This window comes from Schistocerca serialis, chromosome 4, assembly GCF_023864345.2.
Source record: "Schistocerca serialis cubense isolate TAMUIC-IGC-003099 chromosome 4, iqSchSeri2.2, whole genome shotgun sequence".
Classification (NCBI taxonomy): Eukaryota; Metazoa; Arthropoda; class Insecta; order Orthoptera; family Acrididae; genus Schistocerca; species Schistocerca serialis.
Genome location: NC_064641.1, coordinates 825,573,139 through 825,595,907, shown reverse-complemented (window position 1 = coordinate 825,595,907; position 22,769 = coordinate 825,573,139). Strand labels below are relative to the sequence as shown.

At 44.8% G+C, this 22,769-nt stretch overlaps 1 protein-coding gene across 3 annotated transcripts in view; it reads left to right on the top strand.

Annotated features, from left to right (window-relative positions):
* The window catches only part of LOC126473423 (RNA polymerase II-associated protein 3), a 105,945-nt gene that overhangs the window by 14,247 nt on the left and 68,929 nt on the right, over nucleotides 1-22,769 (top strand). For all 3 annotated transcript variants that reach the window (XM_050100459.1, XM_050100461.1, XM_050100458.1), the window contains exon 2: nucleotides 14,765-14,918. In XM_050100459.1, the coding sequence (XP_049956416.1) occupies nucleotides 14,781-14,918 (138 nt within the window). In that variant the 5' untranslated portion in view covers nucleotides 14,765-14,780. The remainder of the gene's footprint in view (nucleotides 1-14,764; nucleotides 14,919-22,769) is intronic.

The following is a 22,769-nucleotide window of genomic DNA, read 5'->3' as shown; positions in this document are numbered from 1 at the left end:
CCATCGACCTTTCAGTCTGCAGCCCTGACCTTCTACCGTTTGTCCAATGGAGTGTGCATGATGACTTGTGCGGTAGTGACCACTTTCTGACCTTCCTGCCACTGCTGTGACATCAATCTTCTGGGCGCCTTCCCAGGTGGGCTTTGAATAAGGCTGACTGGGACTTGTTTGCCTCCATTGCCACTATTGAGCCTCTTTCTCATGACGCCATTGATATGTTGGTTCACACGATAACCATCGGTGGACTTTGCCTCAAACTGACCAGAGATCACTGAGGCGATTAGAGATCGCAGGCAGGCCCTCCAACATCATAAGTGGCACCCATCACTGGAACACCACCTTTAAGTGGCTCCGTGCTCGAGCTCGACACCTTATTCACCAATGGAAGCAGGAGTGCTGGGAAAGGTATGTCTCCGCCATTGGCATCTGTACCTCTCCATCACAGGTTTGGACCAAGATAAGGCGGCTCTATGTCTATCAGACTCCTGTCAGTGTCCCTGGGCTTTCTCTGAATGGAGCAGTCTGTACTGAATCGGACACGAATGCTGAACTCTAGCAGAGCATTATGCTCAGAGTTCTGCTTCTACGACTTACCCGCTGGCCTTCTGCTCCCTGAAAGAGCAGTTGGAACGTCAGAGGCTTTAATTCCATACACGTCACCCCAAATCGTAAAGTGTTCCATTCAGTGAGAAGGAATTCCAAAGTACCCTCTCCGCTTGCCCTGATATAGCTCCCAGGCCATATCGCATCCACTATCAGACACTCCAACACCTCTCGGTGGACTGCCAGCGACGCCTCCTAGACCTTTTCGACCATATCTGGGTTGAAAGTGAGTTCCCATCTCAATGGCTGAAAACCAGTATCATACCAGTGTTGAAGCCTGGCAAGAACCCACTGGAGGTAGATAGCTGCCACCCCATTAGTCTCGCCAATGTTCTGTCAAGTTGCTTGAACATATGGTGAGCCAGAGGTTGAGTTGGCTACTTGGGTCTCGGGGCTTTCTGGCTCCGTCTCAGGTTGGATCCTATAAGGGCCACTCTGCCACCTATAATCTGGTCTGCCTGGAGTCTGCCATCTGTACGGCCTTTGTCCGCCATCAGCATTTGGTTGCCGTCTTTTTTGACATGCAGAAGGCATACAATATCACGTGGCGACATCACATCCCCATCACACTCCCGATTTTTATTCAAAATTTTCTGTCGCTTCGTTCCTTCTGCGTGCAAGTTGGTTCCTCCCGAGTCCAGGAGAATGGGGTCCCACAAGGCTCTGTCTTGAGTGTCTGCCTATTTTTAGTTGCTGTCAATGGGCTAGCTGCAGCCGTGGGAACATTCAGCTTCTTTGTATGCTGATGGCTTTTGCCTGCACTATAGCTCCACTTGCATTGTGGTTGCTGAACGGCAACTACAGGGCGCTATCCGCAGGGCGCAGTCTTGAGCCATCACGCATGGCTTCCAGTTCTCGGCTGCCAAGACTTGTGTCATGCATTTCTGCCAGCACCACACTGTTCGCCTTGAGCGGCGGCTTTATTTTGACAGTGAACCTCTTGCCATGGTGGAGACACATCAGTTTTTGGGCTTTATTTTTGATACCTGGTTGACTTGGCTCCCTCATATTTGGCAGCTTAAATGACCATGCTAGCACCAACTTAACGCTCTTCGTTGGGGTGCCGATCGGTCTACCCTTCTACAACTGTATCAGGCGTTGATTCAGTCTGTCTTGATTATGGGAGCCTGGCTTACGGTTCGGCATCGCCTTCCACGTTGCGGTTGCTTGACCCCATACTTCACTGCGGGATCCGACTTGCAACTGGGGCTTTCCACACAATCCCTGTTAACAGCATACTTGTGGTGGCTAGTCTCTCTCCATTGTGGATCCGGTGCCAGTGGCTACTTGCCACGTATGCTGCACATGTTTGTAGCTTGCCCAGGCATCAAAATTACCGTCTCCTGTTCCCCAACTCGGTTGTCCATCTTCCAGAATGGCAGCCCCGGTCAGGGTGTATGATCGCAGTTCACGTCTGGGCTCTTCTCTCTGGGCTTGAGTTTTTCCCTCTCCCACCTCTTTTCCAGGCCCATATACGTATACCCCCATGGTGTGTGCCCCGTTCATGCCTTCGGCTGGATTTGGCACAGGGCCCAAAGGACTCAGTCCCCCCTTAGGCGTTCTGCCGCTGCTTTCTTTCCATCCTTGCCATGTTTCCCGGCTCTGCCGAAGTCTGTACCGATGGTTTGATGGTTACTGATCAAGTTGGGTTTGCTTTTACTCTTAGGGAACAATCTGAACAACGCTCATTGCTGGATAGCTGCAGTGTTTTCACTACAGAGCTCGCCGTCATCTCTCGCGCCTTAGAGTATATCCGCTCCTGCTCAAGTGAGTCCTTCGTTATCTGTAGTGACTCCCTGACTGATTTATGAGCTATCAACCAGTGTTTTCCTCGTTCTCGTCTGGTGATGGCTATCCAGGAGTCCCTCGATACTCTTGCCCGTTGCGGCCACTCTGTGGTCTTTGCATGGACCCCAGGTCATGTCGGCATCCCAGGTAATGAACGTGTTGACACACTGGCCAAACAGGCTATCAGTGCACTGGTCCTGGAGATTGGCCTTTTGGAGTGTGAGCTCCAGTCAGTTTTGCGGCAGAAGGTCCTTGGCACCTGGGGTGATGAATGGCGCACCCTGCCTAAACCCAACAAACTTCAGATCGTCAAGGAGACTACCGGTGTGTGGCGCTCCTCCTTGCAGGCCTCTCGCAAGAACTCTGTTGTCCTCTGCTGGCTACGCATTGTGCTGTGAGAACCCACCTTTTTGTCACTGTGGATCAGCGTTGACAGTGGTCCACATCATGGTGGCCTGTCCACTTTTAACTGTGCTCAGGCAGACGTTTACGCTGCCTGATGCGCTCCTTGCACTTTTGACATGCTGCAGTGGCAGGCTTAGTTTTGAATTTAATTCGTGCAGGGGGCTTTTATCACTCGATCTGAGGGTTTGCCTCTTTTTTTTCTTTCTTTCTTTCTTTCTTTCTTTCTTTCTTTTTTTGTCTGGCCTTTGGCCTACGGTTTTAGATTGGGGTTTTTAGTATGTCTCTTGGTGGTTGACTTTTCCTTTTTCTTTGTTTCCATGGTCAGGCAACCACTGTAACACTCTGTGTGCTTTTAATTCCTTTTGTCTGCTCTTTGTCTGTGTCTTTCTTGTTATGCATCATCCCTTGTCATCTCCATTGCTTGCTTTTTATTCGTTGTGGGTGTTTCATGGTCCTGGAAAAAGGGACTGATGGCCTTTGTAGTCTGGTCCCTTCAACCACACAAACCAACTAACCTCAAGTACATATCGTAAGGATGTTGTTAGTGAAATAACATGTCATGAGTGGTTTCAGTGCTTCAAGAACAGTGATTTTAGTGTCGTAGACCGGAGTAGTAGTGGAAGAGAGAATGTTTTCGAAGATGCAGAATTGGAGACGTTGCTGAGTGGACTTGCGTCAAACTCAAGAAGAGTTGGCACGATTAATGGGAGTGACGCAGCAAGCCATTTCAAAATGTCTCAAGGCTATGGGCATGATTCAGAAAGAACAAACTTGGGTCCCGTGTGAGCTGAAACCAAGAGACGTTGAACGGCGATTGTGTGTTTGTGAACAGTTGCTTCAGAGGCAAAAACGGAAGGGATTTCTGCATCACATTATGACCGGGGACGAAAAATGGGTTCATTACGATAACCGTAAACGCAAAAAAATCATTGGGATATCCCAGCCATGCTTCCACGTCGACAGCCAAACCGTATATTTCATAGCTGCAAGATCATGCTCTGCATTTGGTGGTGCTTGTTATCGAATGCAATTAATACGTTTGAGCAGAGCATTAAAAGACAAACAGCCACAATACAGCGAGAGGTAAGATAAAGTGATTTTGCAGTACGACAGTGCTTGACCCCATGTTGCAAAAGATGTGAAAACGTACTTGGAAACGTTACCCCTCCCGCCGTATTCTCCAGACGTTGCTCCCTCTGACTATCACCTGTTTAGATCCATGGTGCATAGTCTGGCTGACCGGCACTTCAGATCTCATGAAGAAGTCATAAATTGGATCAATTCGTGGATTACTTCAAAAGATGAACAGTTTTTTTGATGTGGGATTCCTACATTGCCCAAAATACGCGAGAAAGTAGTGACCAGCGATGGAAAATACTTTGAATGATACATGTGTAACAATTTGTTTCATTAAAGCCTCAAATGTTTGGGAAAAATCGGCGGAAGCAAAGGTGTACACATTGTAGTTTCCACTATATGTAACTGAAACATATCCATTTCCCCATTTAAATTCTGTAGCCTACCTGCCTGTAAAGGGATCTAACATGCCACTCTCCGACTCTAAGAATGCCAGTTTTGTTGTTCCTGATGATGATGTCCTCATGAGTAGTCCCACCTGGAATTCTGAATAGGGGACTAGTTTACCTCAATAATAAATCCAAAGGGGATTCCATTATCATGAAGCCATACAGTAGACTTATGTGCTCTGGGGAAAACCCCCTGTGGTTCCAGGGGCTAGAATAGGCCCAAGGTATTCCTGCCTGTCGTAAGAGGCGACTAAAAGGAGTCTCACACTTACCGGTCCTATGAGTTCAGGTCCCATTCTATGGTTTGACCTGCCATTTTCAAAATTCTACAGTAGTACGGGCCATATGGGGAAGGATGCCTTAAGAGATGCACGAGCTATCTATAGTGCCCTTAGATTTGATCTCATGATTCTCTTGTCATAGCATTGCATCTACACCTGGGATTCAACTATTTGGACTAGGACACTTTCCGGGGTGTTTCATCTTCTGTTGTCTCCTGTCCCCTTTTGCCCCCATGCCAATATTGGATTTCTCTGTGCCCAATATCCAGCATGGTAGCCAGTCCATTGTGGTGGGTCCGTCATGTACCCATTTGGTGGTAGCCCCCTGACAACACAGGGATCGCACTGCTGCTGCCTGAGCTGAAAACGCCCCACGTATGCCATGGAGTAGATGCTAGTCTTCCTACTGCATCAGGACACCGGCCATCATGCCAGTTGGCCTTCGCTGTGCTTGGGTGGCACCCATGGAGAAAGCCCCTGATCGGAATGAAGTGCACCAGGGTGGTGACCATATGGCACCAGCAGTCTCTAAGAAGGGCAAGATAGAATACAATGCCGACAGATGTGACCCTAAATCGTTTCCTTCCCTCGCTACACCATGGGAGGAACGTAGGGCTACAGAACGGTGAGAGCCATATTCACCTCGGTTTTTAGTCTGTAGCAGAACCAATGTGGACTCTCTTCTACCTACGAAGCCTCAATTTTTCATTGAACACCCTGTGGTTAAGTTTGGAGAAGTGACAGGGCTGTCCAAGATGCGAAACAATGCATTCTTGATTCAGACAGCATCCCCAGCTCAGTCCCGAGCGTTACTTGCCTGTGACAAGCTGGGTGGTATTCCTGTTTCCGTCATTCCCATAAAAGCCTCAACATGGTCCAGGGGGATCATTTGTCATTTCAATCTCCTCTTGCAGTCTGACGACGAGCTCCGTGCCAATTTAGAACGGCGGTGTGTTCATTTCATCTGGCACGTATATTGGGGACCCAATGACAACAGGGTTGCTACCAATGCCTTCATCTTGGCCTTTGAGGGTGATTCATTGCCTGAATAGGTCAACGTGATGGTTTACCGCTGTGACGTTAAACCATACGTCCCTCCCCCTTGCGGTGCTTTAAGTGCTGGAAGTTTGGGCACATCTTCCCGCTGCATTTCCAGGGCCACATGTCGAGACTCCAGATGTCCACTGCACCCAGATACTCCATGTGCACCACCTCCTGCTTGCATCAACTGTGGAGAGCACCACTCCCCCCTGCTCGTCAGACTGTCCAGTACTCCAAAAGAAGCGGAAAATCATGGAGTACAAAACCCTGGACAGGTTGACTTACACAGAGGCTAAACGTAAATTCGAAAGACTACACCCCGTTTGATTGACGTCAACATAGGCTGGAACTACATCACCATAATCGTCCCAAGTGCCAGTGGTTCCTCACTCTGTGACACGCACAGTGGGCCCTCTGGGCCACCAGAATATATCCGTCTCCTGGTGGTAGGGGTTAAATCTTCGTCCGTTGCTCCCAAAACACCTACTTTGGGAGCAAGGCTCCCTCAAACGCAAGGGCATTGGTCCCCTCCCCCCTGCCAGAGAAGCAACAGCCTTCTTCTGCTCCTCTCATGCAGAAGGGGTCCATTGGGGTCCTCTCTTCAAAGGTCTCCACTAATGCCACATTGGACACTCACCAGTAGCTCAAGGAGCCAAAAGCTGCTGGACGAAGAGCTCCACGGTCTTTCTCCATGCCTGAAGCTGCTTCGGAGGAATCTTCCCAGCAATCCCCTAAAGAGAAGTGAGAGAGCAAGCAAACTAAGAACAAGTCTGCTAAGAACAGGACCCTCTGGTGGCCCCAACACCACCACTCCCTATCAATTCTGCATCTGAGGATGCGGTGGAGATCTTAGTGTTCCCTGCGGACCTGGATCTCACTGATGCCTCATCCACTACCACAATGCCTACAAACATTCAATCGGGGGCAGCATGTGACCCTAAGGCGTAACCTGCCTCCTTGTGCGCTTCATGCCTTCCCAGCCCCACGATAACGTCATCCTTCAGTGAGATTGCGGCGGTTTTTCCACGACCTGGATGAGCTATGGCAACTCTTAAACTTTACACCTGCTTTCTGCATTGCCCTCTGCAGCTATAAGGGATATTACAGGAACCGTAGTGACTATAATGGAGTGTCAGGTGGAGTTTGCGTCTATGTCCTGAACTCGGTATGCAGTGAACCTGTGCCCCTTCACACCCATCTTGAAGCTGTGCTGTCAGAATAAGGACGATGCAGGAAATAACTGTCTGCAACGTATATCTTCCTCCAGATAGCTGCACTGATTAAGTAACTCCCTAAACCTTTTCTACTTCTGGGAGATTTTAACGCCCATAACCCCTTGTGGGGTGGCACAGTTCTTACTAGCCGAGGCAGAGATGTCAAAAATTTACTGTCACAAAACGACCTCTGCCTCTTAAATACAGGTGGCCCCACACTTTTCAGTGTGGCACATGGCACATATTAGGCCATTGATCTCTCAGTTTGCAGTCCTGGCCTTCTCCCATCTATCCACTGGATAGCACATGGCGACATGTGTGGTAGTGACCACTTCCCTATCTTCCTGTCATTCCCTCGGTGTCATGCCCACGGACATGTACACTGATGAGTTTTCAACAAGGCAGACTGGAAAGCCTTCGCCTGTGCTGTCACTGTTGCATCTCCCCCACATGGTGCTAACGATGTTGTGGTTGAGCGGGTCACTACAATGATTGTTTCTGCGGTGGAAAACGTGATCCCTCATTCTTTCAGCTGCTCCCAGCGAAAGTCAGTACCTTGGTGGTTGCCGGAAGTTGCTGATTAAAGAGCGTTGGCGAGATCTACAGTGACACAAGTGGCACCCTTCCCTTGAGCATCTAATAGCCTTTAAACAGCTCCGCACCCGTGTTCGCCAGCTTATAAAAAGACGGAAACAGGAGTGTTGGGAGGGGTATGTCTTAACAAGTGGGTGCCATACGTCACCTTCCCAAGTCTGGATGAAGATCAGACATGATTTTGGGTAACCGATCCCAACAGGTGTACATGGTGTTAATATAAATGGCATTTTATCTACCAATGCAAACGTGATTGCTGAGCACTATGCTCGCACCTCTGTGTCGGAGACTTTCAACCCCCCCTCCCCTCCCTACCCCCCTACCCACTTTCGCACTCTCAAATGGCAGACGGAAGGGAAAGTCCTCTCATTCACTACATGCCCCATTTACTTACAGAGTGGGAGCACCTCAGTGGCCTTGCACATTGCCCCAACACTGCTCCTGGGCCAGATCAGATCCACAGTCAGTTGATTAAACATATCTTGTCTGACTACAAGCGACATCTCCTCTTGTTCTTCAACCAGATCTGGTGCAAAGGCGTCTTTCCATAGCGCTGGCAGGAAAGCACCATCATTCCGGTGCTCAGACCTGGAAAAAACCCCCTTGATATGGATAGCTATCATCTCATCAGCTTCACCAACATTCTTTGTAAGCTGCTGGAACGTATGTTGTGCCAGCGGTTCGATTGGGTCCTGGAGTCACGTGGCCTACTGGCTCTGTGCCAGGGCAGTTTCCGCCTGCGTCGCTCTACCAATGATTATCTTGTGTCCCTCAATTCTGCCATCCGAACAACCTTTTACAGATGCCAACACCTTGCTGCTGTCTCTTTTGATTTATGAAAAGCATATATCACCACCTGGCGACATCACATCCTTCCCACATTATACGAGTGGGTTCTGAGAGGTCTGCTCCCAATTTTTATCCAGAATTTCCTGTCGCCTTGTACTTTACGTGCCCAAGTTGGTGCCTCCCATAGTTACCCCCATATCCAGGAGAATGGGGTCCCACAGGGCTCTTTATTGAGTGTATCTCTATATTTAGTGGCCATTAGTGGTCTAGCAGCAGCTGTAGGGTCGTCCTTCTCACCCTCTCTGTATGCAGATGACTTCTGCATCCCGTACTGCTCCATTAGTATTGGTGTTGCTGAGCAGCGAATGCAGGCAGCCATCCACAAGGTGCAGTCATGGGCTCTAGCCCACGGCTTCCCGTTTTCGGCCACAAAGTTGTGTGTTACGCACTTCTGTCGGCATCGTACCGTTCATCCAGAACCAGAACTTTACCTTACTGATGAGCCCCTCACTGTAGTGGAGACATATTGATTTTTAGGACTGGTTTTCGACACCCAATTAACTTGGCTTCATCACCTTCATCAGCTTAGAAGTGCTGCCAGCACCTCAATGCCCTACGCTACCTGAGCAGCACCAACTGGGGTGCAGATTGCTCTACGCTGCTGCAGCTATACGGAGCCCTTGTTCAATCCCACCTTGATTTGGGAGTCTGGCTTATGGTTCGGTGGTGCCCTCAGCGTTGTGCTTACTCGATCCAGTGCACCACTGTGGCGTTCAATTAGTGACAGGAGCTTTTAGGATGAGTCCAGTGACCAATGTGCTGCTGGAGGCTGGAGTCCCTCCATTGCAGGTCAGGCATGCACAACCGCTGGCCAGTTACGTTGCACATATTCATAGCTCTCGCTGCACACATTCATAGGTCTCCGACGCATCCAAATTACCGTCTCCTTTTCCCACCCACGGCAGTTCATCTCTCGCATCAGCGGCCCAGGTCAGGGCTTATATCCCGTACTCTTGAGCACAACTGTTCATGCCCTGTGGAGTATTTTCTTCTGTGTACTGACTCCTTGAGCAGCCTACAAGCTATCGACCAGTGCTACCCTCGACATCCTTTGGTAGTGACCATCCAGGAGTCCATCTATGCCCTGGAATGGTCCAGTTGCTCAGTGGTGTTTGTGTGGACACCAGGACATGTTGGAATCACAGACAATGAACTTGCTGACAGGCTGGCCAAACAGGCTACACGGAAACCACTTATGGGGATCGGCATTCCAATAACTGACCTGAAGTTGTTTTTACGTCGCCAGGTTTTTCGGCTTTGGGAGACGGAATGGCATAGTCTCAGCTTGCACAACAAACTGCTTGCCATTAAGGAGACTACGAATGTGTGGCAGTTCTCCATTTGGGCCTCTCAGAGAGACTCTGTGGTTCTGTGCTGGCTAGACATTGTCAACGCTTGGGTGACCCATGGGTACCTCATGTGCCATGAAGACCTGCCTCAGTCTCGATTCGGCGCCTGGTTGACAGTGGCCCATATTCTGGTGCACTGTCCCACTTTTGACTGCTCTGTGACGAAATCTTGGGTTACTGGACTCATTGCCACTAATTTTATCTGACAACGCCTCATCGGCTTATTTAGTTTTATGTTTTATTCGTGAGGGTGGGTTTTATCAGTCTATAAAAGTTTTAGTGCATGTCCTTTGTCCCTCTGTGTCCTCCACCAAAGTGCTTATAGGGTGGAGGTTTTAATGTGTTGTCAGAGTGGCTGGCTTCTCCTTTTTATTCTCATGGTCAGCCAGCCATGTTAAACTGTTTTGTTGTTTTAACAGGAGGCTGCTGGTTCATACCTCCATAGTATTTCTCTCCAAATAGTAAGTAGGATGTGTACTAGATTTGGTTGAAATAAATCCAGATGTTTAGGAAGAACTTTTACCCGTGGCTTTGCCCACTTATGTATATCACACATATTTAACATGTTTCATACATATTTGTACATATAGTTCACCTGTAACTCTAGCGACTTTTACCCTGTTGTTTCAGCTTCATGCAGCTCAATATTTATGATGTCACATCTCGTGAACTGTGTGTCATCCAATGATGTAATTTTGTAGGTACATTCAGCACTATACAGGGTGGTCCATTGATCGTGACTGGGCCAAATATCTCACAAAATAAGCGTCAAATGAAAAAAGTACAAAGAACAAAACTTGTCTAGCTTGAAGGGGGAAACCAGATGCCATAGGTCAAACGGATATCAATTGTGTTTTTTAAAATAGGAACCCCCATTTTTTATTACATATTCGTGTAGTACGTAAAGAAATATGAGTGTTATAGTTGGACCACGTTTTTCGCTTTGTGATAAATGGCGCTGTAATAGTCACAAACATATGGCTCACAATTTTAGACGAACAGTTGGTAACAGGTAGGTTTTTAAAATTAAAATACAGAACGTAGGTATGTTTGAACATTTTATTTCGGTTGTTCCAATGTGATACATGTACCTTTGTGAACTTATCATTTCTGAGAACGCATGCTGTTACAGCGTGATTACCTGTAAATACTACATTAATGCAATAAATGCTCAAAATGATGTCCGTCAACCTCAATGCATTTGGCAATACGTGTAACGACATTCCTCCCAACAGCGAGTAGTTCGCCTTCCGTAATGTTCGCACATGCATTGACAATGTGCTGACGCTTGTTGTCAGGCGTTGTCGGTGGATGACGATAGCAAATATCTTTCAACTTTCCCCACAGAAAGAAATCCGCAGACGTCAGATCTGGTGAATGTGCAGGCCATGGTATTTTGCTTCGACGACCAATCCACGTGTCATGAAATATGCTATTCAATACCGCTTCAACTGCACGCGAGCTGTGTGCCGGACATCCATCATGTTGGAAGTACATCGCCATTCTGTCATGCAGTGAAACATCTTGTAGTAACATCAGTAGAACATTATGTAGGAAATCGGCATACATTGCACCATTTAGCTTGCCATCGACAAAATGGGGGGCCAGTTATCCTTCCTCCCATAATGCTGCACCATACATTAACCCGCCAAGTTCGTTGATGTTCCACTTGTTGCAGCCATCGTGGATTTTCCGCTGCCCAATAGTGCATATTATGCCGGTTTACGTTACCGCTGTTGGTGAATGACACTTCGTCACTAAATAGACCGTGTGCAAAAAATCTGTCATCGTCCTGTAATTTCTCTTGTGCCCAGTGGCAGAACTGTACACGATGTTCAAAGTCGTCATCATGCAATTCCTGGTGCATAGAAATATTGTATGGGTGCAATCGATGTTGATGTAGCATTCTCAACACCGACGTTTTTGAGATTCGCGATTCTCGCGCAATTTGTCTGCTACTGATGTGCGGATTAGCCATGACAGCAGCTAAAACACCTACTTGGCATTATCATTTGTTGCGGGTAATGGTTGATGTTTCATATGTGGCTGAACACTTCCTGTTTCCTTAAATAATGTAACTATCCGGCGAACGGTCCGGACACTTGGAAGATGTCATCCAGGATACCGAGCAGCATACATAGCACACGCCCGTTGGGCATTTTGATCACAATAGCCATACATCAACACGATATCGACCTTTACCGCAGTTGGTAAACGGTCCATTTTAACATGGGTAATACATCACGAAGCAAATACCGTCCACACTGGTTGAATGTTACATGATACCACGTACTTACACATTTGTGACTAATACATCGCCATCTATCACAAAGCGAAAAAAGTGTCCAGCTAAAACATTCATATTTCTTTACGTGCTACACGAATATGTAATAAAAAATGATGCCTTAGAGTAAGAAAAAGACAAAATAAATTTGGGAAAAATAAATTAGGTTGCAGCAGGAAAAAGCAGTTTTTATTTACGAAAAAGTATTGGAGACAGATTAATAGGACCTTTCATTTTTCCATGAAACACTGACAGGAGCATCACACAGTGAATTCTTAATGGAATATTTCAGTTTTTTTCTGGAAGACATTCGACTACACCGATGTCAGAACATGTCCATCCACAATAGGGCACCACCTCATTTGGCTCTGCAAGTAAGAAAATTATGCCATGGGTCAACATCATAGTGACCTGCTCACTCTCTTTATTCAACCCATTGGATTTTTTATTTTTGGGGGTATTTAAATGACATAGTGTACTAAAGATCTATTGCAAATATTGACATTCTTCATCAACATGTTCAAGAAGGGTTTCATAAGATACTCAGACATCTGGAATATGGTAGTGACTAAGACAGTCCATGATGCTTTGTTTAGAAGATTGTGTTAGACGTAATGGGAGACATTTTGAGCATTTCATTTAGCCATCAGAATACAACATTCGAACGGAAAAGAAAAAAGTGCCAGTAGCACCAATTTGAAAACAAAAAGTCAGAAATGAAGCAGACAAAAAAAAAAGGGCCGGCCGAAGTGGCCGTGCGGTTAAAGGCGCTGCAGTCTGGAACCGCAAGACCGCTACGGTCGCAGGTTCGAATCCTGCCTCGGGCATGGATGTTTGTGATGTCCTTAGGTTAGTTAGGTTTAACTAGTTCTAAGTTCTAGGGGACTAATGACCTCAGCAGCTGAGTCCCATAGTGCTCAGAGCCATTTAAACCATTTTTTTAAACAACAAAAAAGTGTCTGTACTTAAGAAAATAAAAACAAATTGACCATATGTATACAGGGTGCTACAAAAATGTACGGCCAAACTTTCAGGAAACATTCCTCACACACAAATAAAGAAAAGATGTTATGTGAACATGTGTCCGGAAACGCTTAATTTCCATGTTAGAGCTCATTTTAGTTTCGTCAGTATGTACTGAACTTCCTCGATTCACCGCCAGTTGGCCCAATTGAAGGAAGGTAATGTTGACTTCGGTGCTTGTGTTGACATGCGACTCATTGCTCTACAGCACTAGCATCAAGCACATCAGTACGTAGCATCAACAGGTTAGTGTTCATCACGAACGTGGTTTTGCAATCAGTGCAATGTTTACAAATGCGGAGTTGGCAGATGCCCATTTGATGTATGGATTTGCACGGGGCAATAGCCGTGGTGTGGTACATTTGTATCGAGACAGATTTCCAGAACGAAGGTGCCCCGACAGGAAGACGTTCGAAGCAATTGATCGGCGTCTTAGGGAGCATGGAACATTCCAGCCTATGACTCGCGACTGGGGAAGACCTAGAACAACGAGGACACTTCCAATGCTTTGTGCAGTTGACGATAGCCCTAATGTCAGCGTCAGAGAAGTTGCTGCTGTACAAGGTAAAGTTGAGCACGTAACTGTATGGTGAGTGCTACAGGAGAACCAGTTGTTTCCGTACCATGTACAGCGTGTGCAGGCACTATCAGCAGCTGATTGGCCTCCACGGGTACACTTCCGCGAATGGTTCATCCAACAATGTGTCATTCCTCATTTCAGTGCAAATGTCCTCTTTACGGATGAGGCTTCATTCCAACGTGATCAAATTGTAAATTTTCACAATCAACATGTGTGGGCTGACGAGAATCCGCACGCAATTGTGCAATCACATCATCAACACAGATTTTCTGTGAATGTTTGGGCAGGCATTGTTAGTGATGTCTTGGTTGGGCCCCATGTTCTCCCACCTACACTCAATGGAGCATGTTATCATGATTTCATACGGGATACTCTACCTGTGCTGCTAGAACGTGTGCCTTTACAAGTACGACACAATATGTGGTTCATGCACGATGAAGCTCCTGCACATTTCAGTTGAAGTGTTAGTACGCTTCTCAACAACAGATTCGGTGACCGATGGATTGGTAGAGGCGGACCGGTTCCATGGCCTCCACGCTCTCCTGACCTCAACCCTCTTAACTTTCATTTATGGGGGCATTTGAAAGCTCTTGTCTACGCAATGCCGGTACCAAAGGTAGAGACTCTTCATGCTCGTATTGTGGACGGCTGTGATACAATACGCCATTCTCCACGCCTGCATCAGCGCATCAGGGATTCCATGCGACAGAGGGTGGATGCATGTATCCTCGGTAACGGAGGACATTTTGAACATTTCCTGTAACAAAGTGTTTGAAGTCACGCTGGTACGTTCTGTTGCTGTGTGTTATCATTCCATGATTAATGTGATTTGAAGAGAAGTAATAGAATGAGCTCTAACATGGAAAGTAAGCGTTTCCGGACACATGTCCACATAACATGTTTTCTTTATTTGTGTGTGAGGAATGTTTCCTGAAAGTTTGGCCGTACCTCTTTGTAACACCCTGTATATGAGCTTTTTTGCTTCTTTTTATGTCCTATGTGCATTCCTCAGAGGTTTCTCTCATGTAAGTCGTTATCCTGTACCACTTTCTCTTAAGATGTTAACTACCTACCTGCCTATGTACCTTAGGTGTAGTTTTATGCTGTTTTATTTGTATTGTTTTAAAGAGTGAATATATTATCAAGTGAGATATATAATTAATGTTTACAAACCACATTTACAGGAACATTCACATGTTGTATGTGCTGAGTAATTGATCCTTACAGGTTTTTTCATGTTGAGATGGATCCTATCGTGTTACAAAAACAGATTCGTGATAATGCTCAGGATGTACAAAATTATATGTTGGATTTAAAAAACTGGGAGGAAGAAATGAAGAGGAAAGAACAACTATTACATGAAGAGTCAGCAGATGACAAGGTATAGAAACTCATTCCTACTGCCTTTACTGATGAGCAGAGCTTGGACTTTCATGCACTTCAAAGTATGAATGTAATTTATGGTCTGTAGATTTATTGTCTCCTAGACCATTTATATAGATAAGGAACAGCAGAGGGCCTGTCGCACTACTGAGGGGAATGCCAGAAATCCCTTCAGTTTTATCCGATGACTTTCCTTCATTTGCTATGAACTGTGACCTCTCTCACATGAAATCATGAATCTAGTTGCATAACTGAGATGATATTCCTTAATTGTGCAATTTGATTGCAAGCTGTTTGTGAGGTATGGTGTCAAAAGCCTTCTAGAAATCTAGAAATATGGAATCTATTTGAAATTCCTTGTCAAGAGCACTCAACATTTCGTGCGAGTAGAGCTAGTAGTGTTTCACAAGAAAGAAGTTTTCTAAATATGCTGACTGTGTCTCAATAGTCTGTTCTCTTCTAGGAATTTCATAATTTTTGAACACAATATATGTCCCAAAATCGTGCTGCAAATTGATGTTAGTAACATGGGCCTGGAGTTTAGTGGCTTACTCCTATTGCCTTTCTTGAATATTTGTGTGACCTGTGCGGTGATTTAAGTTGCTTCACTGCTTTGAGGATATCTCCTTCTATGTTACTCATGTTGGCAGATGCTCTTGTTTCGAATTCTGGCATATTTACTGTATCTCCTTTGGTGAAGAAATTTAGGAAGGCTGTGTTCAGTAATTCTGCTTTAGCAGCACTACCATTAATAGTATTTTCATTGCTGTTGTGCAGAGAAGGTGTTGATTCTGCCTTGCCACTAGCATGTTTTGCATACAACCAGAACCTCTTCAGATTTTCTGTCTCATTTCAAGACAAAGTTTTGTTGTTGAAACTATTATAAGCATCTCAAATTGAAGTCCGCACTAAATTTCGAGCTTCTGTTAAAGATTGCCAATCTTGGGGATTTTGTGTTTGTTTGAATTTGGCATGCTTTTTTCATCTGCAACAGTGTTCTGACCTGTTTTGTGTACCAAGGGGGATCAGCTCCATATTTTGTTAATTTATTTGATATGAATCTCTCAGTTGCTGTCAATACTATTTCTTTGAGTTTGAGCCACATCTATCAACACTTACATTGTTAATTTGGAAGGAGAGGAGATAGTCTCTCAGGAAAGCATCCTGTGAATTTTTATCTGCTTTTTGGAGTAGGTGTGTTTTTCTTTTGTTTTTGGAGGATTCTGGAGTTACGGTACTCAGTCTCGCTATGACGACCCTATGTTCACTTATTCATGTACCCATTTTGATGCTTGTTATTAGCTCAAGATTATTTGTTGCTAAGAGGTCGCATTTTTCAAGCAGAGCCGTACACATCTGATAACCTATACAAGTGGTGGGCACAAGACTCAAATCGATTATCCGCTTACAGGAAGACGCAACGTGAAGCAAGTAACTGACTTAAAAGTCATCCCCTCAGAATCAATTGCCCCCAAGCATCAGCCTCTTGTTATGGGCCTGAAGTTGAATATACACAACCCAAATCGTTCCCCCTGCGGGTCCGGGGGTTAGAATAGGCTTGAGGTATTCCTGCCTGTCGTAAGAGATGACTAAAAGGAGTCCCTCCCCCTCAAGGGGGTAGTTTGCGCCTGCGTCCGGAGACGGACGGTTTCATGACTTACATTTGTGGTCATTTTGGTTTCTTGGTTATTCTGGTTTCTTCCTTCCTTTGTTTGGTTCCTTTCTTTGTCCTTCTCCCTCTCTCACTGTCTTCCTTACTTTTTACCTTGCCTTCTTCTCCTTGCCTTCTTGTCCACCCTATGGTCTCTGCCTCGGCATTTGAGACAGTCTGTCCTTTCTCTCCCTCTCTCCTTTTTTTTCCTCTTCTTCTTTCCTCCCTGTGCGTGCCTGAAGGCCGACCCACGCGTAGCCGGGGACGGGCTAACGCATAATTCCCCGCCCTGGGTAGACAAGTAAGGCACGCACGTACCCCCTGGTAAAGGCCAGGCCCAGGGAGGGGTGATTGCCTGAGCTGACACCTTCCGACTATGCCGATTGGTCCCTCCGTCCGTTTCTCGGGAGGTGTAACCTGAGGTGTAAACATTTACCTAAGGCGGGAGTGCCCTCTGAGAGGGTCCCCACAAGGAAGGAGCACGCCATTGGAGACGCTGGCAATCATGGGGGGATTCCTCCGCAATGGATTTCTCTTCTTCTTCTCTCTCGACTTCTGCCCAAAAACAGAAACTTGACCAGCCGCCAGTGACAAAAGTACTACCGCCTGCCCCAAAGTTCCTCGTAGTTTGTAGATCTGAGGATGGAACGGATTTTTCACCTGTCAACTCTTTCATTATTCAGAAGGGCGTAGATGCCATAGCTGGACCTGTCAAGTCTTGTACCAGGATGCGTAACGGTACCTTGTTGTTAGAAACTGAGAGCGCCTTTCAGGCACAAAAACTGCTTCGGGCCACACTCCTGTACGCGTTCCCTGTCCGGGTAGAGGCTCACCGCACTTTGAATTTGTCGCGTGGTGTGGTATATACTAGATCACTCGACGGATTGACTGACGAGGAGATTCAGTCTTTCCTCGCTGAGCAGGGCGTGACGGCTGTCCATAGGATCATGAAAGAGGTCGACAATGACCTTGTACCAACCTGGACACTTTTCTTGACCTTTGATAGCGTTCAGCTGCCGTCGCGCATCAAAGCGGGCTATGAGGTTATTTCTGTTCTCCCCTATGTCCCGGCACCTACGCGCTGCTACCAGTGTCAGCGTTTTAATCACACCCGCCAGTCTTGTTCTAATGCGGCTAAATGTGTCACTTGTGGCAGGGACGCCCATGAGGGTGACTGTCCACCTCCGTCTCCTCGTTGCGTCAACTGTCAGGGTGACCATGCAGCGTCCTCCCGCGACTGTCCCATCTACAAGGATGAATGCTGTATACAGGAAATTCAGGTCAAAGAGAAAGTGTCCAACTCGGCTGCTCACAAGCTGACAACAAGCTTCGGGTCTTGAAACCTCTCCCCACGTCTTGGACGACCTCTTCACCCCCTTCTCGACGGGAGGAGGTCGTTTTGGCCTGGTTACGAATTGGACACTGCCGGTTCAGCCATCGCCATCTGCTGATGGCTGCGCCGGCGCCATTCTGCCATGTGGGCAATTGCTGACGGTACGCCATATTTTAACGCCCTGTCCGAATTTTAATACACTGCGCATTGATCTTGGCCAGCCATGTACTCTGGATGCCATTTTAGTGGATGACCCAGGAGCAGCTGCTCGCGTTCTTCGTTTTATCCACTTGACAAACCTGTCTAAGGACATTTGATTATGCCGTTTTCTTTTAATCCCTTGCCTGTTAATGTGCATTTTTTAGTGTTGTCCTTTTTAGTTGCTGTTTTAACCTTGTGCCTCGCAGTGCATTCATAACCTAGTCTGGGCACTAATGACCACTGTAGTTGTGCGCTCCCCCCCCCCCCCCCCCCACCCCACCCCCAAAAAAAAAAAAAAAAAGAAAAAAAAAATTTCCCCAACAACGGACCAGCCAGTAGAAGGCATATGGAACAGCATCACTAGCCAAGCTCACTGTACAGCAAATGAGCAACCAATAAAGAAGTCTTATGGTGGAATGAAGGCACGCATGCAGCTGTGAGGTAGAAGAAGAAATATTTCGAAGTATGGTCCCAGTTCTGCATTAATGAAGATATACAACACCACAAGAAGCAAAAATTGGCTGCCAAGAAAGCACTTGCAGCAGCCAAATCATCTTACTATGGCCATATTTGTGATGAACTAGACACAACAGAAGGAGTAAATAAAATTTATCACCTTGCCAAAGCACGCCACCAAGCCACTCTGGACATTGGCCATGTCAGACACATAAAGGACAAAGACCATTGACTCCTTCGAGACACAGTCAACATTCTCCGCAGATGAAGTGATTAGTTCTCCAAAATCAGCTATGAGAAATTTGACCATCCTCCAATACTGATTGCTGATCCAGTTGCTGGACCTGTACTACCAATTAGCATCCAGGAGTTCAAGGAAGTGGTTAAGAAGTCGAAAAATGGGAAGGCTACTGGCCCTGATGACATTCCAGTGGAAGTATGGAGAATCCTTGGCCACAAAGTTGCCACAATTCGTACTGTCCACTTCAGCAGAATCATTGATGAGGATATAGTCCCAACAGTCTGGACAACTAGTGTTACACAGCCAATCTGGGCGGGGAAAGGTGATGCGACAGAATGCTCGCAGTACCGACCAATTTGACTGCTTTGAGCGTGTTATAGACTCCAGGGGCTCCGTGCGATTGTTTGTATCACTCCAAACCAATGCAGGCTTATCAAAGGAAGTGGAACTACAGGTGCCATTCATGCCACTCAGTTACTTAGTGTAAAACACCATGAGAAAAACAAGGATACTCATATGTCATTCGTAGGTCTCAAAAAGGTCTTTGACCGTGTCCCACATCAACGTATTTGACGTGCATTATGGTCTCTCAGTGTTCGTGAAGCTTTTGTCTGACGGGTCCAACTGCTATATCAAAATGTCTCCAGTAATGTCCGATGTACAGTGGGAACATCACCCACTTTTACTACAGTGTCGGAGTACATCAAGGTTCAGTAGTGTTACCCCTACTATTTATCCTCTGTATGGTCACTGTGATGTACGACTTACGGTCACCCCACCCTTGGTCACTCCTATACGCTGATATTGTTTTGCTGGCAGGCAAACACCATGAAGATCTCCAGGAGCAGACTCAGCAGCAATGGAATCAATGACTTCGCAGGTTTGGCCTCCAACTGAATACCAAGAAGACTACTTGGAGTGTGGTATTCAAACTGATGGGACCATCAAAGTCAGTGGAAAAGACCTGAATTACTCAATTCAGATATCTTGGCTCACTCATATGCAATGATAGTAAAAGTCTTCCAGATGTCCGTGCCTGTGTTAACACAGTCTGGATGAAATGGTGCCAGGCGACTGGCGTCTTGTGTGATCACTGTATGTCTTTATGCCTTAAGTCAATGGTTTATAGGACTGTAGTATGCCCAGTCACACTTGATAGGTCAGAATGTTGGTCAACGACAACGAAGCATGAGCAGGCTCTCCACATGATGAAAATGCAAATGCTCTGATGGTCCCTTTGGCTTATCTGATTTGACCATGCAACAAACGTCAATGTTTGGCAGCGACTTGGAGTTGCAGCCATCTCAGACAAACTACGGGAAAGCAGGTTAAGATGATACAGACACGTCATGTGCAGTAAAGCAGACCTAAGACAAGATAGATGGACTGTGTCAAGAAGTGTTTGGAATTTATCAATGCCACATATGAAGATGCCCTTGCCAGACCCAAATATAGACAGATGTGTCAACAAGCAGACCCTGCTAGTGCAGAATAAATGATAAGAAAAAGAGTGTGATTATAGCTATGAGTTTATTAAAATATGTCTTAATAAACACTAATTTACTCTGAATACTCTTCTCATTGCAAGCACTAACTGCAGCAGGGATACTTGCACTGCTTCATTTTTGTACATCACATCAAGCACCTTTTTCACATATTCTAAATTATCTCTATAATATAGAGCTGCTTCAGTCATGTTCGCCATCTCTTGATGATTGGCTCTGGGGGTAAATGAGTATCTTCCATCATATCAGTAAATAACTTCATTCTTGATGGCACCTTAACAGACACTTTTTTTATGGAGGAAATTAAGGCACTTTGGAAAATTTGCTCGAGTTTCCTCTGCCAGCTGGTGAAGAGTATGTACTAAACAAATCATACGAACTGCTTTAAGATAAAATACCTGCAAAACTTTAGCAGCCTAAATCTTGCATGCTGTTGCACCTATGCATCATGAACGACCTTGGCAATCATTGAATGGTTTGTTTCTTTCAGTACCTTGGAGAAAAAGAGATGGGATGTTCTTGGTTCATTTCATCATTTTTCCCACAGTGACATCAGCAGTAAATTTTATACATATGTTGGTTGTTTCATTTACAGACAACCACAAGCTTGAGCCATCAAGATTGTCTCTTATTTCTTGTATTACCTGAAAAGAATTAGTTTGTTGAAAAGTAGTAAGATCGGGGGTGTAATTTGGGGTCTCACTTTTGGTGTGGCACCAAATTTAAAAAGTTTATAAAAATGTTTCTTAATCATAAACTAAATGAAATTAAACTCCATTCCACTACAGACCATACATAATTTCACATATCCACCTTAAAATATTTTTGTATAATACTTTAAAAAGTTTTAAATAATTAACAAATTATTTAAAACACAAAGTATTGGGGGGGGGCAGTTGACACACAAACTAATTTCATTAAATAAATTTTTAAACTTACTTCTTCATAATTTTTTCTGAGGTAGTTTCTCCTTATTGTTTATTCATCAGGAACTTTTTGTTCAGAATATTTTTTCCTGGAATGTTCAAAATTCTACATTATTTAACTTATTCAAAGGGACATGGGCTGAAACTAATGCTTTCCAGATATCCTTCAAAAAAATTGTCATTGCAGGAAATGCTGCTGGTAAAGTTTGGATCTTAGTACTTTTCGTAATCTGGAATTTTTTGTTGCAGGGCACTTATAACAGTAGTATAACAATAATGTGAGTTTATGTTAGTTAAATAAAAATGATGATCACTAAAATGAAAATCATATATTGATTTTTAAGATATTCTGAAAATACAAAATAAAACTTACGTTTTTCATACACTTGACACAGTACTGTATCTCCATCTGTTGTAAGAGTAGGACTTCTATCAATCCAACGTTCAAACAAATAAGCCTTACTGCTCTTCTCCTTCAGCATTATAATGTTCTGTTTCCTCCCTCTCACACTGCAGAAATTATGAGTAACAGCACATTAGTTACAAATCTAAAAATTAACTGAACATGGCACTTTTTAATTCTTGGAAATGTTAATATTGCAACAGATGGCTTCATATGTAACGTAATCCAAACTGTAGTGTGTTTTATGATGCAATGGCTGCACCAAACTTTTAAATATTTGCCATGTGATTATTGAACACCATTCAGTTTATGTCAAGTTGTTGAGCCCAAATTTTTTTATACTTTATAAAGGAACCACTCATTGTTGATAGCTATGTTCTTCTCATTTCCTGACACTTTTATGGATTTAGATACTTGATAAATAACAGCTCTTCTACACAAACAGAGCAGTAAAAAAATTTGCTTTGGTGTTTCCCTTCCTCTTAAAATATCATGGTGAAATATTTGTGTTTCGAGAATAATTGTTGAAGAAGTAAAATATATGCATAAATTAGTTAAACATATTCATTAACCCCTTATATATTCATTTATACACCCTATAAAACTTCAGTAGTAAATTCCTTACAACTTGGAATGAATTTATTCCTTACATGCATACGTGTAACTGTCAAGGAATGCAGTGTGCAAATATGTAAAAATCCGATCTCTACTTGTATCAGTTACTAATATTTAGCATTAATATTAATATTTCCAGTGGAATTAGTCAAGAAACTCAGTTCGGTCTTTCGGTGTTTTGATATTCCTGCTCATTATATCCACACTGGAAGTTTTTGTGCTTGATGTTAGTACAGCAAAGATAAATCTTTCGTCTTGTTTTCACTTTTTTTAAAGTGAAAACACAGTCTTTATACTACTCAACAACCTTACTAGCCTATTGATGTAGTAGTATAGTTGCGACCTATGCAAGCTCAGTTGGAGGTAGCTACCATTTCACAGTGAACATACAAAGGTAGGGTATTTTGAATTCTTTATTTATTTATTAACATCACAGAGTGACCCATCATCTTGGTAACTATAATGGGTCTTTGCTACAACAAACTATACAGTTTCCAGGCTTTTAGTACTTTTCTTGT